Here is a 26,182-nt window from a genome sequence, read left to right as displayed (position 1 = left end):
GTTTTGGAAAGAAGTTTTAGAAGTAATTGCACATATCACAAGTGTCAAATTGAATCTATGTCCTAAACTATGCATCCTAGGAATTTTCCCCGCCGAAATCCAGCTGAGAAAAGTTAACCAAAAAACCACAATCTTCTGCCTGCTACAGGCGAAATACAGCATAGCCAAATCATGGAGATCCACTAGTAGACCACACTTGAGAACCTGGTTATCGACATTGTCAAAATCCCTTGCTTTGGAGAAACTCACGTCCATGATAAAGAGTAAACATGCTTCCTTTAAAAAAATGTGGGGAAATTTTTTGTTATTTTTGGAAAGTGAGGAAATGATCGATAATGAACAGAAATGATTCTATCCAGTTAACCCGTATGGGAGAAGTAGTGCTGCAGCTGTTAAAGAGAACCTGGGGACCCTGCGAGTGCTGGACTGCTAAATAGAAGGACAGGAGAAGGGTTGTGAAATTAAATGGACTGGAACTGAAGAGGACGTAGCTTATCATCGCAACCACTAATTTGGATGCCTCTCTAACTAACTTGACACCCATGGACTAAACTTCAGCCCGAAGCCCTGGAACAATGCACTTAAACCTAATGGCTCACTATGCTATAACTCGTTGTTTTTTTTTCTCTGGAGCACTATCTGTTAACCTTTTGTTTTTGTTTTGTTTTTTCTGTTTTCTTTGTTTTTTTTTTTCTTTTATTTCGTTTGGGGGGGGGGGGGGGGGTATTTTGGTTTGCTATGCCTGTATCTATGTGTCCTCCTAACATTATTCATTTACGATGCACATACATTACTATTACACTCAAATTTTTTTTGTTGATGGAAAGGCAATAAATAAATCTTTATAAAAAAAAACCGTTAGTCAACCACTCAACCGCTCATTCAGTTCAGGGTTTGGAGCCAAGTTTGTCCAAAGAGCTAAGATCTTTTCCACAACAGGACAAGCTGAGTGACATTTAAGTCTGGAGAACAGCAGTAAACGCATCAAAGCGCAGTGGCTAGATCAGTGAGAGCTGTGACCTTTTCATTTGTGGTTTTCTCTTTAGTTTTTCGTGACCTTGTGTGTCTGTGAGCCCACAGTACTGGATATTGTAACTGATCACTGGCACTAATGCCTAAGTTGATGCCTTGGGAAAGATTTAAGCTGTAGCAACACACCATAACCTCCTATAATGGCATTAGTCATCAATAAACATACAGCACCAGCAACACATATATTAGAAAATACACAGATACTTACTGTGAGAGGTGTCACACACCCACAGATCGGGTGGGGTATTTTTGAAAAATGCAGCTTTTTCTATGCTTTTGGGCTTTTCGCCCACACGTAAGCGGCGTTTTGGATCACTGAAAATGGAGATTTTAAAAAACTCAGTTTTTGTGTTTGTGTGGTCGAGGAAAATGTAGAACTAGTCACGCAACGTCAAAGGTGTGTGCCTTTTTTGACGTCACGCTGTGCCCCACGTTATTGTTTACATGAGAGGAATTTCTACAGTGGCGGATAGAGACAAAATACTGTTGCTGTTAATCTTATTTGCAGTTTTTACACACTTACATATACACACGCAGTTACTGTCCCTCCATTTAGAAAGACTGCTTCTATGTGCCATCTTTTTTACTCTTTTCATCGCAGGCTCCTTGACTTCTGATTGGCCAACATGACTAGGATTATGTCACCACCTGTTGCTTTGGCATGTTCTTGACTTTGTTTTTTGTGTTTACATGTGGACAGAGATATTTTTTCAAAACTGCATGTGTGGACGGGTTTTTAAAAAAAAGTGAAAACAGAAAATGTCCATTTACAAAAATACCCATGTACGTGTGGACGTAGCCTAACACACTGCTTTGACTGCTGCCCCGCTGCATTTAAGTGTTTATACTCAGGTGTACGTGCCAATGCATGGAAGACCTGAGGGTGTATTCAACTTACAGGCCACAACTCAAACAGCTGAACAACTTCCATGCAGTCACATCTGTCCCGCTCACTCCAAATGAACATCAGAACACCTCCAGCTTGGCCTCCTGTCTACGTTCAAGGGTTCAAGGGGTTCAAGTTTCTTTATTTGTCACATGCATAGTTATACAAGTATAACATACAGTGAAATGTAGCCTGACACGCTCCTCGACATGTGCAAAAATTGGGGGGGGGGGGCTGTAGAGGAAGAACATTATATATGTATATGTATATGTATGTATATATATATATATGTGTATATGTATGTATGTATGTATATATATATATGTGTATATGTATGTATGTATGTATATATATATATGTGTATATGTATGTATGTATGTATATATATGTATGTATATGTATATATGTATATGTATGTATGTATGTATGTATATATGTATATGTATATGTATGTATGTATGTATATATGTATATGTATATGTATGTATGTATATATATATATATATATATACAGTGGGGCAAAAAAGTATTTAGTCAGCCACCGATTGTGCAAGTTCCCCCACCTAAAATGATGACAGAGGTCAGTAATTTGCACCAGAGGTACACTTCAACTGTGAGAGACAGAATGTGAAAAAAAATCCATGAATTCACATGGTAGGATTTGTAAAGAATTTATTCGTAAATCAGGGTGGAAAATAAGTATTCGGTCACCTCAAACAAGGAAAATCTCTGGCTCTCACAGACCTGTAACGTCTTCTGTAAGAAGCTTTTCTGTCCCCCACTCGTTACCTGTATGAATGGCACCTGTTTGAACTCATCATCTGTATAAAAGACACCTGTCCACAGCCTCAAACAGTCAGACTCCAAACTCCGCCATGGCCAAGACCAAAGAGCTTTCGAAGGACACCAGGAAAAGTATTGTAGACCTGCACCAGACTGGGAAGAGTGAATCTACAATAGGCAAGCAGCTTGGTGTGAAAAAATCAACTGTGGGAGCAATCATCAGAAAATGGAAGACATACAAGACCACTGATAATCTCCCTCGATCTGGGGCTCCACGCAAGATCTCATCCCGTGGGGTCAAAATGATCATGAGAACGGTGAGCAAAGATCCCAGAACCACACGGGGGGACCTGGTGAATGACCTGCAGAGAGCTGGGACCAAAGTAACAAAGGTCACCATCAGTAACACACTACAACGGCAGGGAATCAAATCCCGCAGTGCCAGACGTGTTCCGCTGCTGAAGCCAGTGCATGTCCAGGCCCGTCTGAAGTTTGCCAGAGAGCACATGGATGATACAGCAGAGGATTGGGAGAATGTCATGTGGTCAGATGAAACCAAAGTAGAACTTTTTGGTATAAACTCAACTCGTCGTGTTTGGAGGAAGACGAATACTGAGTTGCATCCCAAGAACACCATACCTACTGTGAAGCATGGGGGTGGAAACATCATGCTATGGGGCTGTTTTTCTGCCAAGGGGACAGGACGACTGATCCGTGTTAAGGACAGAATGAATGGGGCCATGTATCGTGAGATTTTGAGCCAAAACCTCCTTCCATCAGTGAGAACTTTGAAGATGAAACGAGGCTGGGTCTTCCAACATGACAATGATCCAAAACACACCGCCCGGGCAACAAAGGAGTGGCTCCGTAAGAAGCATTTGAAAGTCCTGGAGTGGCCTAGCCAGTCTCCAGACCTCAACCCCATAGAAAATCTGTGGCGGGAGTTGAAAGTCCGTGTTGCTCGGCGACAGCCCCAAAACATCACTGCTCTCGAGAAGATCTGCATGGAGGAATGGGCCAAAATACCAGCTACTGTGTGTGCAAACCTGGTAAAGACCTATAGTAAACGTTTGACCTCTGTTATTGCCAACAAAGGTTATGTTGCAAAGTATTGAGTTGTATTTTTGTTATTGACCAAATACTTATTTTCCACCCTGATTTACGAATAAATTCTTTACAAATCCTACCATGTGGATTCATGGATTTTTTTTTTCACATTCTGTCTCTCACAGTTGAAGTGTACCTCTGGTGCAAATTACTGACCTCTGTCATCATTTTAGGTGGGGGAACTTGCACAATCGGTGGCTGACTAAATACTTTTTTGCCCCACTGTATATATATATATATATATATATATGTATATGTATATGTATGTATATATATATGTATATGTATGTATATATGTATATATATGTATGTATATATATATGTATATGTATGTATATATGTATATATATGTATGTATATATGTATGTATATATGTATATATATATATATATATATATATATATGTATATATATATATATATATATATATATATATATATATATATATATATGTATATGTATGTATATTAGTATATACATTGGGTGAATGTGCAGTAGTAGCAGCAAGCAGGTGAATTCTGTACATTAATATGAATAGACATCTGACTATTTTACAGGATAGACAATATAAACATATTTAAAATTAAAGGAATTTGAAATGTACATTGTGCCTTGGTTTAGTGTCTGGAAGAGTCCTGTCTCAGTCAATTATAGATGATGTGAGAGGGCGGGTGTGTGTGTTTAGGGCACGGATGGCTTGGGGATAGAAGCTCCTCTTGAGTCTCTCTGTCCTTGCCCGGAAGATGCGGAACCTTCTACCAGATTGCAGAAGTTGGAACAGTTTGTTGCCAGGATGAGACGGGTCCTTCAGTATCTGCGCTGCTCTAGTCCGGCATCTCCTGGTGTAGGTGTCCTGAAGCGGGGGGAGAGCAATCCTGCAGCAGCGTTCTGCTGTACGGATCACTCTCTGGAGAGCTTTTTGGTCCTTCACACAGCTGTTCCCAAACCACGATGTCATGTTCTGTGTGAGGATGCTCTCCACAGCGCCTGTATAGAAAATCCTGAGGATCTTTGGAGAGACCCTGAACTTCCTCAGTTGTCGTAGGTGATACAGGCACTGCCTAGCCTTTTTGGTCTGGACCTGAATGTGGGCAGCCCATGTCAGGTCTGAGGAGATGTGGACACCAAGATACTTGAAGGACTGCACCCTCTCCACTGGAGCTCCATTGATGATGATGGGCTTGTAGTCTCTGTGCTGACCCCTTCTGAAGTCCACCACCAGCTCCTTGGTCTTGCTGACGTTCAGCTGGAGGTGGTTGTCCTGGCACCATGATGCCAGATTCTTCACTTCATCCATGTAGGCCGTCTCATCGTTGTTGGAGATGGCACCCAACACCACTGTGTCGTCAGCAAACTTCACAATGGTGTTGGAGCCATGGGTGGCCACACAGTCTGAAGTGTAGAGGGAGTAGAGCAGTGGTGAGAGGACACATCCGTGAGGTGCTCCTGTGTTGATGGTGATGCTGTTGGAGAAGCACCTGCCCACCCTCACCACCTGAGTTCTGCCAGTGAGGAAGAAGAAGAATGTTTCAGTGTCACCGTCTCCAAACCATGACAGCAGGTCTCACTGCCATCTTTAAACCTCTCTTTCACTCTTGCTGCTGTCCTTGTGTCACAAATTAAACCTGACACTTGTTTCCACCCTCCACAGAGTACCTGGCTGAGGAATACAAATCACAGCAGATTTTTATAAGTGTTGGGAGTGGAAGGCACAAACTGATTCTTCTTGGAATGACTCCCTGCTTTGGGCTGCTCGGTTGCAATACAATAAATGTTTTCCTGCTGAAGCCGTCTGATTTCACTCTGGTTGTGTGCCAAGCGTGTTTTAGGAACTTGTCCAAGTGGACAGTTTCCATGCAATATTTTTATATTTGGATGATCTGTTTGAGCAGCTGCAGGATGTGTAAACTTCCTCAGGGCTTTTTCTAAACCACAGTCTTTCCTCAGTATTACTACACTCGTGTGGGTGCTTGACCACAAGCAGGATGCAGCACATAAGCTCATAATCTCGACCTCTGTTTGCCAAACTTACACTTAACCTTTGGTGGGCAGGAAGAGAGATTTTCAGTGACCACAGCAACAACTCATTGAGTACTTAGGAATACTGTAGAATTGACTGTAGTATGTTTTAACATGCTGCAGTTTTGTATGGATATTTAAAACCGGTCACTCTTAGAAATGAGACCTCGTTTCTCGATGAGAAAGAATGATGAAATGAAAAATATATATGTGATTAAATGCAGTTTTTCTGGGTTTTTCAAGATGGTGGCTTGAAGTATGGTTGTAGCAGAGAGTGCTAGCACACAAGTTCGCTGATTTTACACTGATAACCCGCATTTAAAGCTACAACATGGATATTAACTATTTGTAAGTCTGGGATGAGCATCAGCAACTACTTTTTGAAACAGTCTGACTACATGCCGCAAAGGAAAGTTGTAATGTCTGACACCACGGAGGGCCCCAACCTACAGAGCAGAGAAGCTAATGAGGAGACTAGCATGGGAGCCGACGCAGAGTTGGATATTAGATCGGAACCAGCGGTCCACGAGGTGATAAACTCGGACCGGTCTCTCTGCTTTTACAAGTGCAAGGAAAGCAGCTGGAGGACCACGAGACACGGATAAAGGAAGCGGTTTTCATTCATTGAAACGTCAGGAATCTGCCCTCCCGGGATAGACATTGGCACTTTGACCCTTCTATCCTGTACGATCTTGGATTACCTCACAGAGGAACTTGTCTCGCAGAGTAATGACGGATAACCCGTCATTACTCTGGGAGAGCATGTCTGCTCTGTATTGACTTGATTTATGTGACACAAGGAGCCAAGAGAACATGACTCTACGATTGTAGATGATTAGAATCAGAGACCGAGCTTCTTAATCTAGATCTTCTGAGCATGGGTCTGGAAAAATTTTGTAAATATTTCATGCAACTGTGGAAGACACCCGACTGTCTCGCTTTTGGAGACACACATGCATCCTCTGAAGCTGAAAGTGGAACAGCTGGATAGCACCAACAAAGCTTCAGCTCCCGTGTTGAATCATTTTGTATGCTGCAAACAGCCTCATAGTTTTCCAAGCATTTGCTGCGCTTTGTTCAGTATTCAGACGTGTGGTGGGCTAGAGAAGCCGCAGAGTGAGTATGGGAAGATAAAAAACTTTTGAACCACTAAGTGTTGGGTTTGTGACGAGGTCATTATTATGGGAAGGAAATGAAAGAGTGAAGACTGAAACTCAGTTTATGCTTTTGCATTGCCACCACTCATATCTGTGGAAAATGGGAAGGACATGCAGTTACTGTGTTTGTTTTCCATTCAAACATGTATATACATAGCTTTGCTTTGATTCTATGTATCCTTTAATGATTGGGAATGATTTGCTGGAAGCACTGGCCTGCTTAAACTACTGCCCCTCCAACCCAAACCCTGATAAGGTAACAGATAAGAGGATGATGGATGGATCAGCTGAAAGTCCAGATGTGCCTCTCCAGTCCTGATTCAGGTCTTTGCTGGATTTTTCCTGTTTCTTAAGGACATGGCTTTCAGATACTGTTCATCTGCTGTACATAGCTTTTTTTTATGGCTGCCAGTTAACTTATTTTCCTCTGATCTATGATCCTCAGAATCCTCTATGTAGCTCAGGACATAGGGCAGGTCATGTAGTAATCAGAAAATTGAATTTTTTAAATTCATTTATTTATTTATTTTTATCTCTGGACAGGATACTAACCTCAAGTTACTCTCCGGTGAATCCAGCCGAGTGTGAATGCTAAAAAGAAAGCACTTAATCGTAGAAAAAACTGCATCTGTGAATGTGCGAATGAGATATGTTGTATAAAGGGCTTCGAATGCTTAGGTAGCATAGAAAAGTGCTTTTGTCCTTTCCAGTTTCCTCAAAATCTTTTCAAGGACACCCTGCACACCATGCTGAGAGATGCCAGGTTTTTAGCTGATAGGTGTTGATTAAACATTTTTTAATCTCTGTAACTGTGTTTATTTGGCATTTTCATGGTTTCAAATAAAGAAATGGAAGACTTTTACTTGTTTTTGTGACAGGCTGTGGGTAACAAAGGAAAGTGTGGGACTGTGGGTTGCATGAGCCCGATGTGTTTGTAGCGAGTTGCACGCCAAGTTGCAGCTTTAATTATGAAAGGGTTTTTGGTTTGGCATATTTATGGTGTAGATCTATGATACAAGTCTAAAATGTCCAAAAAGATGACAGAAAAGGGTGATTATGTCAAAGGGTTAAAAACTCCAGGGGGTAGGGGGCCGGTGTTTTCACGGGATTAAAGCTAAAAGACTCAGTGAGTCTGTCAGTGTAGGAGCTTATCAACCAACCTCATGTTAAGATTGAAAAATGCAGTTTTAGGCATCCAGTTTAAAGTACTGGCTCTTTTTTGTGTATGGTGTGAGTGTGTTTGTGGAGCGAGTGAAGGTGAAAGCTTGTGTGAGATGCTGGAAGTGTTGGTAGTCCTGCTGATGCCCACTCTGTTCCACTGTGAAGTCTCACTGATCGCCTCAACATCCAGGGAGGATCTGATCTAGTTACTAGTTAATTTTCTGTCTGTTATGGCAGTTCTGTCTGAAGTATAAATAAAAACAGTTCAGTTAGATTATAGTGTGGAAATGATTACAGGAGGGTATATAAAATCTTTCTTGGCACTGGCCTGGGGCGTGTGTTGGTTGCTACATTGCTCCGTGTAGTGAGGAACACCTGAGCAAGTCTGAACATTACCTGAAACAGGACTGCAGCAGCTCTAATTAGATCTCACCGAGCATTTCCATGCACAGTCTAGTCATCATTTATGCTTTTTTTTAAAGTGGCAACAACAACAATCATCATAAAGTAAATAATTTAACCAAACTAAATGAAAAGAAGACACAGTATTGACCAGGAAGATGCAGGCTGAAGTTAATTACACTGGACGTTACTGCTTGGCATCTGGCAAATCAGGAGATTTTTACAAGAAGATTTTGTCAAAAACAAATGTTTTATTACCAGTTTTATGTTCATCACCTTCAACATTTTCCTCTTCCAGCATTTTGTTGAATAAAATGATGCATTCCCATTACAGCCACCTCACTGCACCCAGTTTCACAGGACTGGCAGTTGATAGAGTCGAAACATCCTGACCTAAAAGGGAAGCAGCGGATTTTTAATCTCACTCTTGCTCCAGCTTGAGCATGACAACTTAAAAATATCAAGTGAAAGATCTTTGATGGAGGTCAATAATGGAGCTGTTCCATCTCCCTCCATCTGTCTAGCTTGAATGAAAATTAATTTCATGTTGCTTCTTGCCACATTTCACTTCAGGGGCTTTGTGAAGCTTCCATTTACCGTCTGTGACTCAGTATCTTTGCTGAAATGTCAAATGTCACAATGACGGGAATAAGAAAAACCCAAAAAACGTGGATCGTCTGTTTGCAAATGGATGTGCGGGCCTCTTGGTGGAGTTTTGGTTCCAGTTCTTAGTTTCTTGATCTTGATTCAGGATGCTTGTCCAGTCTTTTCCCGTTAGTCACAGCTTTATTTGCTGTGATTTATTTATATGTGAAGGTTTCATGTTCTTTCTTGCCACGTTTCACCTCAGGGACTTTGTGAAGCTTCCGTTTACCATCTGTGACTCAGTATTTCTGCTGAGATGTGGATTCAAATGTAACAATGATGGCAATAAGAAGAAAATGAAAAATAAGTCAGAATACTTGGTGGAGTTTAGTGTTACAAAGGTCCAGGTTAGTTTAACTTTGTGTGGTCTTGTGTGTGTGTTTTTCCATCGTTATCCTTCTGGTAAATTTGAGTGCTGAGTTTCTTTAGAAACGTACCAGTGTTATTCATTACCTTATTTCATTTAAGTGTACATAAATGCAAATAAAGCTGTGACTTCAGAGAGATTTCAGACCTACCATTTATCAGCTCAAACATCAAAAGACATGAATGCTTCAAAAGTGCCAACATCAACTCTTCTCTGACAGCATGGTGTGAGTTTCTAAAAATAACGGAGTCTTCATTAATCCCATGCAGACGTACACCTATCTGGAATAACCCTGACATATTACAAAACAATAATATGATTAATTTTCCAGAATGGAGTTGTAAAGGAATTAAATACTTAGAACATATATTAGAAGGAACAGACTTTATTCCATTTGACAGACTAGTTATACAATATGGGATCAACAAGAAAAGATTTTTAGAATATCAACAAATTAAATCCATAGTAAAACAGAAATTTAACCTCAGTCATGTTGAATTGCAAACACCACCAAGCGCGGTACATTTCCTTACTCTTAAATCCCCCAAATTATTGTCTAAAATATACAGAACACTTTCTAAAATAGATGAATCAATATCCCTTCCTATTGCAAAGTGGGAAGCAGATTTGTCAGTCGGCTTAGACCAAAACTTCTGGTCTCAGATATGCTTAAAAACCTTTAAATTGATTAGAAATCCCAGTCTGCAATTAATACAATACAAAATACTACATAGAGTGCACTATACAGGTCATCGGATGTTCCAGATGGGCTTTACATCTTCCAACAACTGCTCACACTCTCAAGGCAATACACCAGACAATTACATCCACGCTCTTTGGTTCTGTCCACCAGTGCAGAAGTTTTGGCGCGAGATATGTGACGACTTATCAAAGTGTCTGAAATGTAAAATTTCAACCTCCCCTTTAGTGTGCTTGCTGGACAAATTGGATGATGTCTCTGCAGAAACTAATACAGTCCACATGGTTTTTACTGCCCTGTGCATTGCCAAGAAAATGGTCCTCATGAACTGGAAAAATAAAAATAATCTTAATTCTAGCCAATATAGAAACCATCTAATAGATCACATTAGTCTTGAGACAACCTCTGCCACCACATTAGATCAATCCCTCAGGGCTCCTTTGATCGGCTCCATCACCTAGCGGGGGGGGGGGGGGGGGGGTGGGGGTCGTGGTTTGGTCCCGCCTTGTGGCTGATGTGGAGGTAGGGACAGGCTTAGGGCGTCCGGAGAATCCCTAGGGACGTTATCCCTGGAGGGCTTAACCCAGGGGTTGTGGTCATAACCTGGTCAGTGGCTCTGGTTGCTCTTAGAGGGTGTTCTCCTTGTGGCTGTGTGCATCAGGGCTGGGGGAGGGTCTGTGCTGGCGGACATAGGTTACTGGCCTGGTAGCCTGGCTGCCCCTGAGTGGAGCTGGGGCAGGCGTGGGGGCTCCGTGCTAGGCCTCTGGCTGGGCCTTGGGGGCTTAGGTCCTTGATGGTGTGTCGCTGAGGTTGTGGGCGGGGGGGTGGGTGCACGGGGGCTCAGCCCTGCCGCAGGGGGCCTCTGGCGTATCAGCCTAACTAGGGGGCTCTTCAACTGACAGGGAGTTTGCCCCATCCTTGCAGGAGTCCACTCTGCAGGTGAAGGAGAGCCATAAGAGAGGAGGAGAATAAACTTAACCTGGGTGTCTACTGTCTTGTGCAGTCTGGGAGATGATTGAATGTTAGGGCGGGTACAGTTTCCTCTGCGGCGGGGTCGGGTGGGCTGCCCCAGGTCCTGTAGGGATGGGCGGTCCTGCTGCCGTAAGCCCCAATCTGGATGGGCCTGGGCTCCCTTGCCTTGGTGGGTGCCGAAGGACGGGGGTGCCTACTGGGGTCAGTGGGGGAGCTAGCCCCAGGGAGGGGCATCTTGCTCCTCCCTTCTTTTTCTCCCCATCCCCGGCTGCCTCCCTCTTCCTGGTCCAACGCACCCACCCACACAAGTAGGGCCTTGGGGTGTGGGTTTGTCACCAGGGTGCAGGGGAGGCATCCCCCCCGTGCCCTTCTGGCCACCTGTGCCTCAATTTTATTCCACAACTCAGACATCCATATTACTCACACTCTCATAACACATACATATAGGGCCTTGAAGGTGGGCACGTTAACGGCGTCCAGAGGACGGTCTGTGTATTCAACCCCACCTCTGGCACCAGTGCCCACCTCTCAATTTTAAATCCATGTAGACATTGAGGATTCTCGGGAGGGGCCGTGCTAACACCTGCTGCTCTCTGGCAGCAGCACCATGCTCTCCTGTGTTTTATATGCACCTTAGAACAGCACGCAGCAACACTACACATGAGCGAGAGGAGGGAGGTTTGGGGTCTTCACACACCCCTGTTCTCTGCTGGCCATCGGGGCAGGGGGGCTGGGAGGAGGTGTTGTCCATCTGGGATGCGGGGCTTCCTTGCTGCTGCAGAGCCTGGGGCGGTCCGCTTGCTTCCACCCCCGGGGGAAAGGGTAACATCTCCTGGGTCTAGGTGCCGCTTCCCCCTCCAGGGGCGAGGGTACCTGGACCCGGGGTATAGAGTTTGTTTGGGGAGTGTGATTGTGTGTACAGTGTCCATGTACTGTATGTCTATCCCTACGTTGGGTGAGTGCTGAGTATTTGTATATGTGTGCATGAAGGTGGGAATGCATGTTTGTGTCTGTGTGTGCCTGTTTGTCTGTGTTTATATGTCAGGTCGAGTCTTACACTCCACCTCTCTGGGAACTCCCAGGCCCTCCAAGGCCTATCTCCCCTCACCACACTCACGCCACGACACTCTGCTCCTTGGCTACTGGGTGACCCCTCATCTGGGGCTCTCCTCAGCTCTTCCCAGGAAGGTGGCACGGATGCCCCTCCGGTGGTCCTCCTTGGGCTCTCGCACTCTGGGGCCTCTGGATGTCTGGGGCCTGGATCTCCTCCATGCCTGCTTCATGCCCTGGGGGACAGGGCTATGGCTCTCTACATCCTCTAGCAGACCATTACATGGGGAAACCTTTTGAATACAAGCGCGCTGATCCACACAGGTGTGCACACAGGTGTTCACTGTTCATAGACATAAACTACACCTTTATTGGCTGCTATTTCCAATCCAAGATGGCGCCGCGGATGGCAGCCTCAGTACTGCGCTCTCTCGCACTTTTCTTGTTTCTGTTTATTTTCTGTGCTTTTGGTCACTCAGACCACATCACTTTCTCCAGAGATCAACTGCTAAACATCAGGCAGTCGTCTCACTATAGTTCTTATCCATTTTTCACAAACCCGGAAAGTTTTTTGGAGATTTTAGTTGGAGGCGCAGCAGCTCTCTGTGGCTCCTGGAGAAGACGTAGACGGGGGAGTCGCGCTGGTGAAACTACGTCGGCGAGGATTCCGCACGGCACTCCCCTCCATTCACCTCGCGAATCTCCGCTCTCTTCCAAACAAAGTTGACGAATTACTGCTCTTAAACCGGACTAACAAGGACTTTGCACGCTCTGCTGCCCTCTGCTTCACTGAAACCTGGCTCAGTGAGCGAATCCCAGACGCTGTCTTAAATCTCCCGGGCTTCCAACTTCACCGGGCGGACCGCGAAACAGAGCTCTCAGGGAAAACAAAGGGTGGTGGAGTCTGCTTCTACATTAATGAAGGTTGGTGTACTGATGTCACAGTGTTACAGAAACACTGCAGCCCACACTTGGAAAGTTTTTTCATCAACTGTAAACCTTTTTATTCACCGCGGGAGTTTCCTTCCTTCATGCTGGTCGGAGTTTATATCCCTCCACAGGCCAACGCGAACAACGCAGACTTTTTGATCTGTTGCCCTCTGGCAGACGGTACAGAAGCCTGCAGACCAGGACCACCCGACACAGTTTCTTTCCCCTCGCCATCTCCTTCTTAACAGTTGACTTGTCACACTGCCAGACTGCAACTGCACCTTATGTACATTTTGTGGTATTCATTTCTGTATTTTATGTATATAAGTTTAGATTCGTTATTTATAGTTTGTTTACACAGCTTTGTGTATGTATGTGTAATGTGTATATATAGACACGTGTGTGTGTGTGTGTGTGTGTGTGTGATTTACATTGCTGTGCTTGAGAGCCACCATCTACCGGAACCAAATTCCCTGTATGTGTCTGCACATATACTTGGCCAATAAACATGATTCTGATTCTGATTCTGATTTCCAAGCACAATGTGCGCTGTCGTTCCTGCTTGCTACACAACAACATTCAACATTTCGTATTTACTGCTGTTTACACTTAGCTAGATTAACGTGATGGTGTTGTGTTTATTTTTTGTTAATCTCTTTTTTTATTAAACAACCTATATAAACACAAATAATCCAAAATAAACATATAAACAAGAACAGACGTACATAAAAAAAAAAATAAATAAATAAAAAAAAAAAAACAGACGGGTGTACCCTCTAGAGTGTATGTACTCGCACACACATATTCACTCACACACCCATATTCTTAGGCATACATACACATACCTACTTACATATGTGTTCACTTATGGTCTCATACATACTAACATATACATATAAACACATAACGATTCAAAAAATGTGGCATATATAGTTACAGAGATTCAAACAAGATCAGGTCTCCTTAACCGGATATAGTGTTTCCATTTACCCCAAATTTCACTAAATATATCAAACTGGAGTCTTTTAATGAAGGTAATTCTTTCCATTTTAAACATCCCATGTACAGTCTCATGCCAATCACCCAGTGATGGAATTTTTGCACTAAGCCATTTCTTGGTAATAATTTTACGGGCAGCCAAACTCAGGATACCATACAACTGCTTAGACATTTAATCTACATTTACTGAGTATAAATATCCAAACAAAAGTTCGTCCCAATTAAAGGGAAGCTGCATACCAAAAATAATCTGCAACTCGGTGTGGATCAATACCCAAAAAATGTTGATCCTTGGGCAAGACCAGAACAGATGGAAATGTTTTACTCCTTGGGCCCCACAATTTATCCAGCAATTAGAGTGATTAAAATAATGTTTACTTTGTGCAGGGGTAATAAAAAACCTACAGATACTCTTCCAACCATAACATCTCCATGTATTAGAACTAGAAATTCTCCACTGAAAAGCGCACTGCTCATACCAAATGTCTGATATTGCTATATTTGTTTCACTTTCTCATTTTTTTTGATGTAGGTAGTATTCCACTTCTTAACCTCTTGTATACCCTTGTACAATCTTGAAATCACCTTAAGGCCTGTGTCAGCCTGATAAGCCTTGACAAATATACTCAGAACAGGTAAAGAAAAAAGATCTGTTCTCTTAGGTATAAAATTATATAGATGATGCCTAATTTGTAAGAACCTAAAAAAGTCCATTTTACTTAACTGGTATTGATCTTTTATTGATTGGAAGTCCCTAAGAATTCCCTTATCGTAAAACATACAATATGCCGTTAAACCTTGTCCAGCCCATTTTTTATATCTTACGTCTAATTCATTAGGTAAAAAATCACTGTCAAAAGCGCACCATCTTAAAATCCTAACCTCTTCAATCCAATCATTCTTATTAAGAAATTGTAACCAGAGTTTTAAAGGTAGGTTAATCCATTGGTTTCCTTGATGAATTTGTTTTTTAATAAGTGTCACATCCCCTAGAATTGCCTGAATTGGTGAATCTTTTAAGGTCACTGTTTCTAGTTCTAGTTCTTTCCATCTCGCTTGATAATCTACATTACACCAACACACTAATGTCCTCAATTGAGCAGAAATATAATAGTCTTTCAAACATGGGAACCCCAACCCTCCTTTGTCTTTAGCCAACTGAATAGTTTGGTACTTAATCCGTGGTTTTTTCCCCTGCCATATAAACCTAGAGATTATTTTGTCCGATTCCCGAAATTGTTTGTCAGTTATTTCTACAGGGAGTGTTTGGAACAGGTAGAGCATCCTAGGCAAGATATTCATTTTAACTGTATCTATACATGATTCAAAATTTAAAAATGGTAATAAATTCCATCTTTTAATATCCTCATTTATTTTATAACTTAAAGGATTAAAGTTTGCATTGTATATCTTAGATAGATCTTTAGTAATATTTACTCCAAGATACTTCATCTGCTCCGTCTCCCATTTCAAATTGGCTTTAGCCTTAAATTCATAATAGTTAAAAGTTAATATCTGAGTCTTCGATATATTTAGTTTATAACCTGATATTGAACTAAAGATCTCCAGAAGTGACAATAGCTTGGGGAAAGTAGTGTTTGGATTTGTGAAATAAATCAAAATATCGTCAGCAAACAAGGAAATCTTATGCTCTCGACCCATGATCTTGACTCCAGTAATAGTATTGCTTTGTATTACACTTTGACTCAGGGCCTCTATGAAGAGAGCAAAGAGTGAGGGGCTTAGAGGACAACCCTGACGTGTCCCTCTCTGTAGGTTAAAAACATTCGAAAGCACCCCATTAACTTTGATTCTTGCCCTTGGTGATTTATATAATGCTTGTATAATCCTGATAAACGATTGATGGAATCCGAATTTACCCATGACTTTGTATAAAAATTCCCAATTAACCCGATCGAAGGCCTTTTCTGCATCTAAACTCATAAGGACCATCTGAATTTTATTTTTCCTAACATAATCAATAACATGTAGTGTTCGGCGAATATTATCTTGCGTTTGTCTCTGCTTAATAAAACCAGTCTGATCCAAACTAATTATCTGAACAAGAATATTTTCAATTCTTTTGGCAAGAATGTATGTAAATATCTTAAAGTCCTGGTTAAGAACACTAATGGGGCGGTAGTTTCCACAGTCAAGCCTGTCCTTTCCTTCTTTAGCTATTATAGAAATAGAAGCCTCATTCCAAGATGGGGGAATTACTCCCGTCTTTAAAATATAGTTGAATGATGTTCTCATCAAAGGAATCAGTACCTCTTTCATTTCTTTATACCAGTCTGATGGGAATCCATCTGGGCCTGGGGATTTATTCGGTTTCAATTTTGTAATAGCTTTTTTAATTTCAAATTCAGATATGTCCTCGATTAGGGTTATATTCTGTTTTTCATTCAACTTTGGTAAGTCGAATGAATCTAAAAAAGATATCATACCTTTAGTGTCCACTCTAGGTTGTGTATATAGTTCTTTGTAGAATTTTTAGGAAGGTTGACTGAATATCTTCAAGTTTATAGACAATGTTATTTGTTTGAGGGTCCTTTATTTTATATATTGTATTTTCTAATTGTTGTTTTTTTAATTTATAGGCCAGTAATTTAGCAGATTTGCCTCCTACCTCATAGTATCTTTGTTTTAAAAAAAACCATATTTTTTTGTATTTCACTTGAAAAAATTTCATCGATTTCGTTTTTCTTCTTTTGTATTTCTAATTGTAAATTTGTAACTGCGGTTATTTTATGGGCATCTTCAAGATATTGTAGTTGTGTCTGGAGTTTTCTTAAATGCTCATTTCTCTTCTTTTTTAAGTTAGCGCTGTAACCTATGAGTTTTCCTCTTATCACTGCTTTTAGGGCATCCCATAGAATACTCGGGGAAACTTCTTCATTATTATTTTCCGCTATATAATCTATTATATCTTGACTAATTTGTTCTTTCATCGTGCTTAGAATACTTGTATTTAATCTCCAGGATGTAACTCTTCTTTCGTATCCAAGCACTACTTCCAGGTACAGTGGGGCATGGTCCGATAAATCCATCACTCCTATCCTGCAATTGATCATCCTGTTAAAGTCTTTTTGGTACATAAAAAAATAATCCAGTCTAGAATAAAATGAATGAGGGTGAGAAAAAAAGGTATAGTCCTTCTTGTTGGGGTTTAGTTCTCTCCATACATCTATGAGCCCTACATCCTTTAAGATTAATTTGATGTTTTTGGTTATTTTATTCAATCCCGGGGCGTGTGGGTTTGATGAGTCCAAGGACGGGTTGAAGCGAACATTCCAATCTCCTCCCAAAATCAGAGTACCTTGTGCTTCTCCAACAATCAATTCAAAAACCTTTTTGAAAAGTTTTATCTCTGATCCTGGGGGAGCATATACATTTATAAGAGTAATCAGTATACCCTCCAGGTACCCTTTGACTAACACAAACCTCCCCTCCTTATCACTGATTTCTTGGATGCATTCAAAATTGAACCTACTAGAGATTAGAATTACCACACCCCTTTTAGAGCTCTGAGGGCAGGAAGAGGAATACTGATTAAATTTCCATTTCTTTAATTTATCATGTTCGAGCTTCGATAAGTGAGATTCCTGTATAAAGGCGACTTCTATTTGTTCTCTTTTTATTTTTGACATCATTTTACTTCTTTTAATATGGCTCCCCAGACCATTTACATTAAATGACACTATTTTAGTTACCTTACAGGGCATTAATGTACGACCTTATATAATGTTGTGTTTAGTATGTTGCTCTGTTTTTTTTTTTGTTTTTTTTTTTTGTTTTTTTGCTTGTTTTCTCTTCTTTTTCTCTCAACAGGTGATCCAGGAGATTTTTTTTTCTTTTTTCCCTCTTCTTTCTCTTTTTAAGTGCCCTTTCTCACTGTCCCTCTTCCCTTCTGTTTTTCTTTTCCTTCATCTTTCTTTCTCCCTTTCCTATCCCTCAGTCATGTCTGTCCCATCTGTAACAACTGAAAATATAATAAAATAAATAATAACAACAAAGGTCTATCAAATGGACCAATACGGCAAGGCCGTGATGATCCATTTGGCAAAGTAAATCCATTGGGTATCCTTGTTGGTCTTCAGACAACAATTCTGACAGCTAAAGAACCAAATGGGACAGGCAGAAAAAATAAAAAGCAACCAACCCCCTCAACAGTTGGGACAAATCAGTTGGCAAATAAAAAAGCAAAGGGGACCAAACATTGAGAAAGAGACCCTCATTTCCTCCTAAAATAGCAGCAGTTCTTTCATGAGGAATAACTTTTAATAATTCCCTGTACCACAAAGTCACAGAGGGAGGTTTATCCTTAACCCAGTTAATGAGAATACATTTCCTAGCTACCAGCAATAGTTTGTCACATAATTTGCGCTGCAAGTGATTTAGTGTTACTCCTTTTGAGGATAGGCCAAGAAGAAAATATCCGGGGTCCCTTTGGAGCCGATTCTTAAAAATATTACTTAGTTCTTGACATATGGAGCTCCAAAATCTTTTGATTAATTTACATTCCCAGAAATAATGAAAAAAGTGACAGTTTCTTTTTGACATTTGCTACAGAAGGGGTGAATATGAGGTGCAATCTTATGCAAGACATTAGGAGCTATATAAAGGCGATGTATGATTTTGTATTGAGTTTCTCGCAAGCGGTTGCAAGTAAAAGTGGAACTACCTATGTTAATGGCTCCTTTCCACTCCTCTTTGGCATATTGATTATTAAGATCTCTCTCCCATTTATGAATAGCGCTCAATGTGTTGCTACTGAGAGTATATAGGGGAGAATAAAAGGCTGAAATAAAATGAGTTCTGTCTTTTCGCCTAATAAGAAATGTCTCAATATCATCATATATAACTATTTCTGAAGACTTTGGAATTTTAGAATGAACAAAGTTACAAACCTGGAGAAAGCCAAAAACGTCGTCTCTAGGAATATTAAAATTTGACTGCAATTGCTCAAAGTTCATCAGTGTGTTGTTTTGAAACAAATCGCCAATTACCCTTAATCCATTTTTGTGCCACTTATCGAAAATACTGTGAGACATTCCTGGAACGAAGTCTTTGTTTCTCAGTAAAGGAGTCGAGAATGAAGTGCAATCTTCTCTACCCAGTCTTTTACACATTTTACGTGAAAACAATTTTTCAATATCCAGAGGACCCCCATTTAAAACGTTTCGCAGCTCACTTTTAAATATGGACATGAATAATTCAATTCAGTCAGTGGACTGGTATACCTGTCATGTCAAATAGTAGAATCAATATAAAACTTGAATGACTCCTTCCATACATACATAGAAAATGTAATTATGAAAGTGACTGCATTCAGAATACTTTAATAGAGTATAATGACTGTAATGGACACGACATTTTGACACTCGTCACATGTGGAGAATTTGGACAAAGCAGAATATCCTGAACTTGACGAGTGTATTTTTCTTAAAGGTTAATGTCATTAAATGGCACAGATTGGTAACAATGACCCATAAACACAGTGGAGAGGTCCACTTTGATCATTACAAGTAAAGCAGGTGAGGACTAGTAGTCACCATCAGCCCCCACCTTCACACTGCTGGATGTAGAACATTTGTCTGGCCTAGCTGCCGCCCTAAACAAGAATAAAACCACAAAACAACACCACAACAACATTGACATCCCACATGACAAATTAATCAGTAACAGCTGGATGTTAACTGTAACAACAGCACATCTGCAGGGAGTTAAGTTAATCCTGTCATCCAGTTTATTTTCCAGGGAGAAGTTCAGCCTCACTTCCTCTTCTCATGCAATGTTGTACTGTATGTTTGTGTGGGAAGACTTGACAGCATATTCTCTTACAGGCTACAAGACATTATCTGTAATATCAGCATGTATGGAAAACAAAAAGTGTGATTCATGTATTTAAAGTACTTTTCTAGCACTTCCCTGGCCTCGGTCACAGTTGGGTAATATTTTAGACTTGCGGTGGGTTGTGTCAGATTTCCTTTGAGTTTAACTCAACTATAAACTCATAAACATTCAAGCTTCCATATAACACCTTGTGGAGAGGAAAGAGATTTTCAGTGACTACAGACGCAACTCACAAAAAAATTATGAACACCTGCAATCATCTGAGCTGTTCTCAATGTAAGACTTTTAAAAAGTCAAATTAGGAAAATTTGGTAATAAAACACACATAAACATAAAAGTGGCATCCTACTCAGTTTAGCTGGGTGTAGGTAATTTTTAAGGGTTTTTCATTAGGTGGTAGTATCTGGTACCAGGTACTTTTTAGGACCTACTCAGCCAGGTTTCCAAGCGATCCAGCAGACTGCATGCCACAGACTGGCCTCTCAGTGATGTCACTTGATGAGTCATGAGAGCGTCTCCTTCATAAAAATCAAAATCACAACTTTTAAAACCTGACAATGAGAAAAATGGCTTCACAAAAATCACCATGGTCCCAGAGTCTGACAAAAAGCCAAACGCCCAGCAGCAGGTATGAAAAAGCATCGATGCCCTCCTTTGTTATGGTACAATAATTATGTAATGCTGTTTTCAGTTTGCCCCCTTTTGTTCACACATGGGTTTCCCTTAGCAGACCTTTAGAAATGCTGGCACAGGTGCTAATTGGAGGAAGTGTTTAAAGATGATAACACAGAGATGAAGTCAGGGAAATTCCTGATAATGGGCTGGCATGAAAAACGTGAGCACGAGCAGCAACGGGATTGCAGTTATGCTACGTCACTAGCTATTATTTTCTTTCCTCTTAACGTAACATTGGTCACTGTAACCTGTATGTGTGTATGTTTTTAGTTTTTTATTTTTGTCTCTCTCTCTTCAGCTCATTACCGTCTACACCGTACCAGGAATGGACCCCGACTGGCTGATCGGAGAACGAGGAAACGAAAAGGGCAAAGTACCCGTCACCTACCTAGAACTGCTGAGCTAATGGACCAAGCAACACACACACACACACACACACACACACACACACACACGCGCACACACACGCACACACACACACACCCCTGCAAAAACCTCTATCCACCGTCACACATGTGGACTGGGTAGACCTGCTGTTGGCCCCAGTTTGTGCTCCTTGTGTATTGGTTCAGCTCACAGAGGGAACCCCTGCACTGACTTCTATGCTAATAACCCAGCACTGTTTGAAAATGCTGTGCAGGTATCTTCTAACCACCTGGATAAAATAATATAAAGATTTATCAAGGTGAGATAGTGGAGAACTTAGTTAGCAAGCTCTATCCATAGACTGTATCTGATAATTAGTGCCAATTACCAGGCTAATAAATTCCCCCAGAGCTCAGATGTTCTTGGACAGTCTTTTGATACAATTAACTCTACAGAATGGCAATAATGATACAGTTATTTTATTACATTTTTCAGTTTATTCAACTCAAAAAAGAAGAAAAAAGTTGAGTCATTTAAATTTGGACTTTTATGAAGGAGCACATAGAAAAGAAAAGGAGTGCTGAAAAACTAAAATGAGCCTACACTTCATTATGACACAAATTTTATTTACACCAGATGTTCTCGTAGCTCCTTTGTTATGGTACAAAGGAGTTAGTGAATGCTTTAATCTCCACACAGCATTTGTTGAGTATCAAAAGCCAGTCCTGGTAACTTTCGATTTCAGATGAAAGCAAAAGCCTCTTTAGTAGGCACCAATGTTTTGTGTGCTTATGTCGACCATGTGGATGGGAGTCTTGAGGTTTTCATGATGATCTCTGTAGGTGTCCTGCCATTTCAAGAGATTGAACCTAATTCTGGAAATACCTGCACAGCTACGGTATTTTAATTTTTATGAGACCAGAGAAATCAGTGTGACGGTCCCCTCTGTTATACGCAGAGACCAAACTGCAGCTGGCTTCCCATCTCCTGATCTGAGGCTGTGTGAAAAAACTTATGCAAAACTGCCTGTTTGACTCATTTCTAGTAATACTGATGATTATCAGAAAGAAACCTGTGACTGTACGAGTCAGGTTATGTTGATGTGGCCTATTACTTAGATTTCCTCTTATTTCGTAATGTGTACACAGAGTGTAATGAAGCGCACAGTTTGTTGACTGCGCAAACGTGTCTGTTGTTGTGTGGAATCTTACACAGTTCTGGCAAATACTCTGACATCTGTGAAAACTTCAAAGACCCAGGCCTTGTTTGATCCATTAAAGAAAAATTCCATGCAATAATTATTACAATGTGAGTCATAATTTTGCACATTTTATCAGCTCTAACTACATTTTTTCTCCACAATTTTCTTTCAGCTGTTTCACAATAAAAATCCTTGTAGAAAATGAAGCATTTCAATCCACAGATTAGGGCTTTTAATTTGAAACATATTGGAAAATCTTGGGTGTGTATAAACAAAAGTGCAGTAACTTTAATGAGGTGTGAGTGGACTGGAAGTACTAAACAATACTATACAACCAATTATAACTTCTCAAGCATGTAGATAAAGGACAGTCACACATTTCTATATTTGTTTGAATTTTTTTCAGTTAATAAGAAAAAATTAATTCAGTGTCCAGTTTAGTGCTAGCCCGCAGCCTGCAGCAATAACATTTAAGGTAACTTAAGTCACTGAGGCAACATTGACCAACATGTCAGTTTGTCTTTACGGGCCCTTCTGCTTTAAATAAAGCTGGATTACAGTAAATGCAGGTGTCCGTACTTGCACTCTGGTACTGTTACACCTACTTGATGCTGGGAAAGAAAAAAAAGAACTTCACAAACAAAATCAGGAGCTCAAATTTCCACTAAATTTACAGTTAAGCAAATAAAGCGGGTTTCCTATTAAGAATACAAGGTTTAATGGTGCAGAATGATGCTTTCCTGGATATTGTCGTGCTTGATGAATTACATCATCTACTATTTGCTCAGCAGGGCTTTCTAGTTTGCCGTAAAGCTGTGTCACACACGTGGAAGCTCAAAAGTTCCCATTTTCATGTTTGTCATGCAGCACTTCATGACAGCGATTCCACCTTCTAAAAAGAAAACAAGACCCCGATAAGAACCAGCTCATTATTTTTATTCTGTTACTTCAGTTTATTTAATCATGTGATGCAACATTTTACATCCACGCTATGAGCATTTTCTGAGGTGTGTAGGAATTTTGGGCTGAATATCATATTAAGGCTCTGTTTAAACCTGCAACAAAGTCAGTTAATAAAATAAATGCTCTCCTGTAGAATCCATCTGATTTCACTCTGATCGCATCTTTGTTTTCTTCAAGTGTTAGTGGCACAGCTGTACTCAGTGTGTTGGTTGGATGAATATAATGGAAACATACTGAGAGAGAACCCACATTTAAGTGTTGTATCATTTGATTACTGAGTCTTAAATATAACAAATGACTTCCCTTTTTCTTTATCAAGAGGCAGACAGAGGCTGGAAGTCTTAGCATATTCCACTTTCTCTAACTTCTTTCCATCAGTTCTGGAGAAACATTTGAGCAAAGCACACATCTAAAATACTAAGTGTGTATGTAATTTGCTAGTTTGAATTGTTATTTAAAAGAAAAACAGCAAAGCAAACAAAGGTGTAATATTTCACAACATTCACTGACTCGTGCTGTAGGCTGCGACTGTAACACCTAAGCATATGCTATTCCTAGAGCATTGGGTATCTGTCAGTCAGGTATTTGAGAGAGAATTCAATCAAATTCAGAGAGCTTCAAACAGGAAACTGAAATGCATGCGTGCACTGTCTGATATGACAGAAACTGTTAATGTACCTGTTGATCTACATTCCCACCCTCATCTGTACCTGTCAACTTCAGGAACTAGCTGAAAGAATGAGTTTCATGCATACAAGGAGCGGAAATAAGCTTCCTCAGAAGGGTGTCTGGCTTCAGGTGCACAGGCAGGGTGCCGAGCTCGGTTGTTCAGGATCTCTCACAAGGTTATTATCGTTAACGAAAACTAACGAAATAACGAAAACTAGAAGTGAAAAAACATTTTCATTAACAGAAATAAAAACAAAAAAAGGAAAACTAACTAAAACTGTAATGAGTGTTCACAAAACTAACTAAAATTAACTGAATTCATAACAAAAATGTGTTTAGTTTTCATTGATGTGTGTGTGTCATACAATAGTCAAGAGTGAAAATGAAGTTGAGTTTCCAGATTTTTGTCTTGCTGTCTCATTATGCCTGCAGGTGGCAGTAAGTTAGTCGAGTCGTCTGTGTTGCTCCGTCCTCGCGCAGAATCATGTCAGGAAAAGTCGGGAGAAAGCGCCTGAGTCCAATTTGGGATTACTTTGAATATGACTGTGTTTTGGATAAAGCAATTGTCTTGTAGTGGAAAGAGACAAATTATGAGGGACATTTCTAAAGGGAAAAAAAATCCCACAAACCTTAAAGTGCACTTGAAAAGCTCACACAAGAAGGCTAACCTAGCTTACCTTGAGAAGGTAAGGGAGCACACTCAACCCTCATCCCCAGAAAACAGAAGCTAACCCCAGGCAAGGCAGCGTGATTCATCCCGAGACAACAGGACGGGGATGTCTACATAACTGTGTGAGTCAACTGCCTTCAAAAAGTTTATCAATTCACTTGAACCAAAATTACGAACACCCGGTGCTGCAAGAGTTAATAGTCTCAGTGGGGCCAAGATATACATTTTATAGTTGCCTGGTATCAATGGTTGTTCATCTGCCCTAATTTATTTATTTATTTATTTAAAGAACCCATAGGTGGGAATGTGAGTTGTCTGTCTCTGCGTGTTAGCCCTGTGACAGACAAGTGACCTGTCCAGGGTGCAGGGTATGGTAGCTGGAATAGCAACATACCCAAGGATAAGCAGAAGAGCATGACTGATATGATGAAACTGGGATTTTGTTGCACGTAATTATTGCAAACACAACTAAAACTATAACTGAAACTAATCAAAACTAAACTGAAACCAAGGATTTTCAAAAAAATTAAAACTAAACTAAACTAGCAAACAATTAGTAAAAACTAATTAAAACTGATATAAAATTGAAAATCTGAAGTCAAAACTAAATAATAAAAACGAATGAAAATTGCAAAACTATTAAAACCCTGATCTCTCACATCTAAATGAGAAAGCAAGCAGGACCAGGATACACTGAAGAGCTCATGTGTCTTGGCGAGCTTGTGAACCCTCCAGAAAAGCTAGTGGAGGTAAAATTCTGTTTGAACCAGCAGCGAAATGACTGAATGGATGAACACACATCAATAAAGCATTCACCTTTTAGGGTTAACAGTCTGTTTAGTCAACTAATAAGCCTATTATTGAGATATTCTTTTAAACAATCTCACAGCAACTGAACCTCTTAACCACCAGTCACCAATCAAGTTTTTTTGTGCTGGAATAGATTCCAGCTCAGTCACGACCCATAATAATTTTGGTGGAAGAATATGATAATCAAATATTATACTCTTTTCTATGAGACCTCTGATTCCTAGAAATTTACATCCTGAAGATCTCTGAATAGCAGCAGAAATATTGCTTCACAGATTAGCCATAATCAATTTACCCTACCAGTAAATTAAACTCAAAAGCAGCCCTACAGGTACAAAACCAGCCAATCTGGCAACACTGCCCCAGCAGCTGTGACAGGGAGTTTCATATGCAAAGTTGGTATGCAGTACATGTGTCAACAAAGCTTTACATAAAAAGGTAAAAGAGGTGACTCATCTTGTGAAACTGAAGTCTTGCACATCCCTTTGTTTGTAATCTGTAAGTCACAGTAAATGATGAAAAGTGCTTATGCATGGGTTACATCAGCAGTGAAACATGCATACCAGACCTGCGTGCACTATCACAAGGGGAATCCCCATGAGCTTTCATGGCTGCCATAGAATAACAATAGAAACCTAATTTAAAGTCGCTCAATGAAACTGGCCCTGGCATATTTCTATGTGCCTGCTGTAGTTTCTGTGACACCTGAATATCAGGTCAAATATGCTTTAGTTCATAAGAAAAGAAACTTATTGACTGAGA

General features: G+C 40.5%; 1 protein-coding gene across 8 annotated transcripts in view; it reads left to right on the top strand.

Annotated features, from left to right (window-relative positions):
* sh3glb2b (SH3-domain GRB2-like endophilin B2b) overlaps nt 1–22,408 on the top strand; it is a 60,562-nt gene extending 38,154 nt beyond the window's left edge. For 6 of the 8 annotated variants that reach the window (XM_026174594.1, XM_026174592.1, XM_026174589.1 and 3 more), the window contains one exon: nt 21,040–21,203. In XM_026174594.1, coding sequence (XP_026030379.1) covers nt 21,040–21,147 — 108 coding nt within the window. In that variant the 3' untranslated portion in view covers nt 21,148–21,203. The other 2 variants (XM_026174587.1, XM_026174593.1) reach the window with 2 other exon arrangements.
* Nucleotides 22,409–26,182: the final 3,774 nt, after the last annotated feature.

This window comes from Astatotilapia calliptera, chromosome 7, assembly GCF_900246225.1.
Source record: "Astatotilapia calliptera chromosome 7, fAstCal1.2, whole genome shotgun sequence".
In the NCBI taxonomy this organism is placed as follows: Eukaryota; Metazoa; Chordata; class Actinopteri; order Cichliformes; family Cichlidae; genus Astatotilapia; species Astatotilapia calliptera.
The sequence above is the reverse complement of the archived record's forward strand: the minus strand, read 5'-3'. Positions and strand labels throughout refer to the sequence as shown.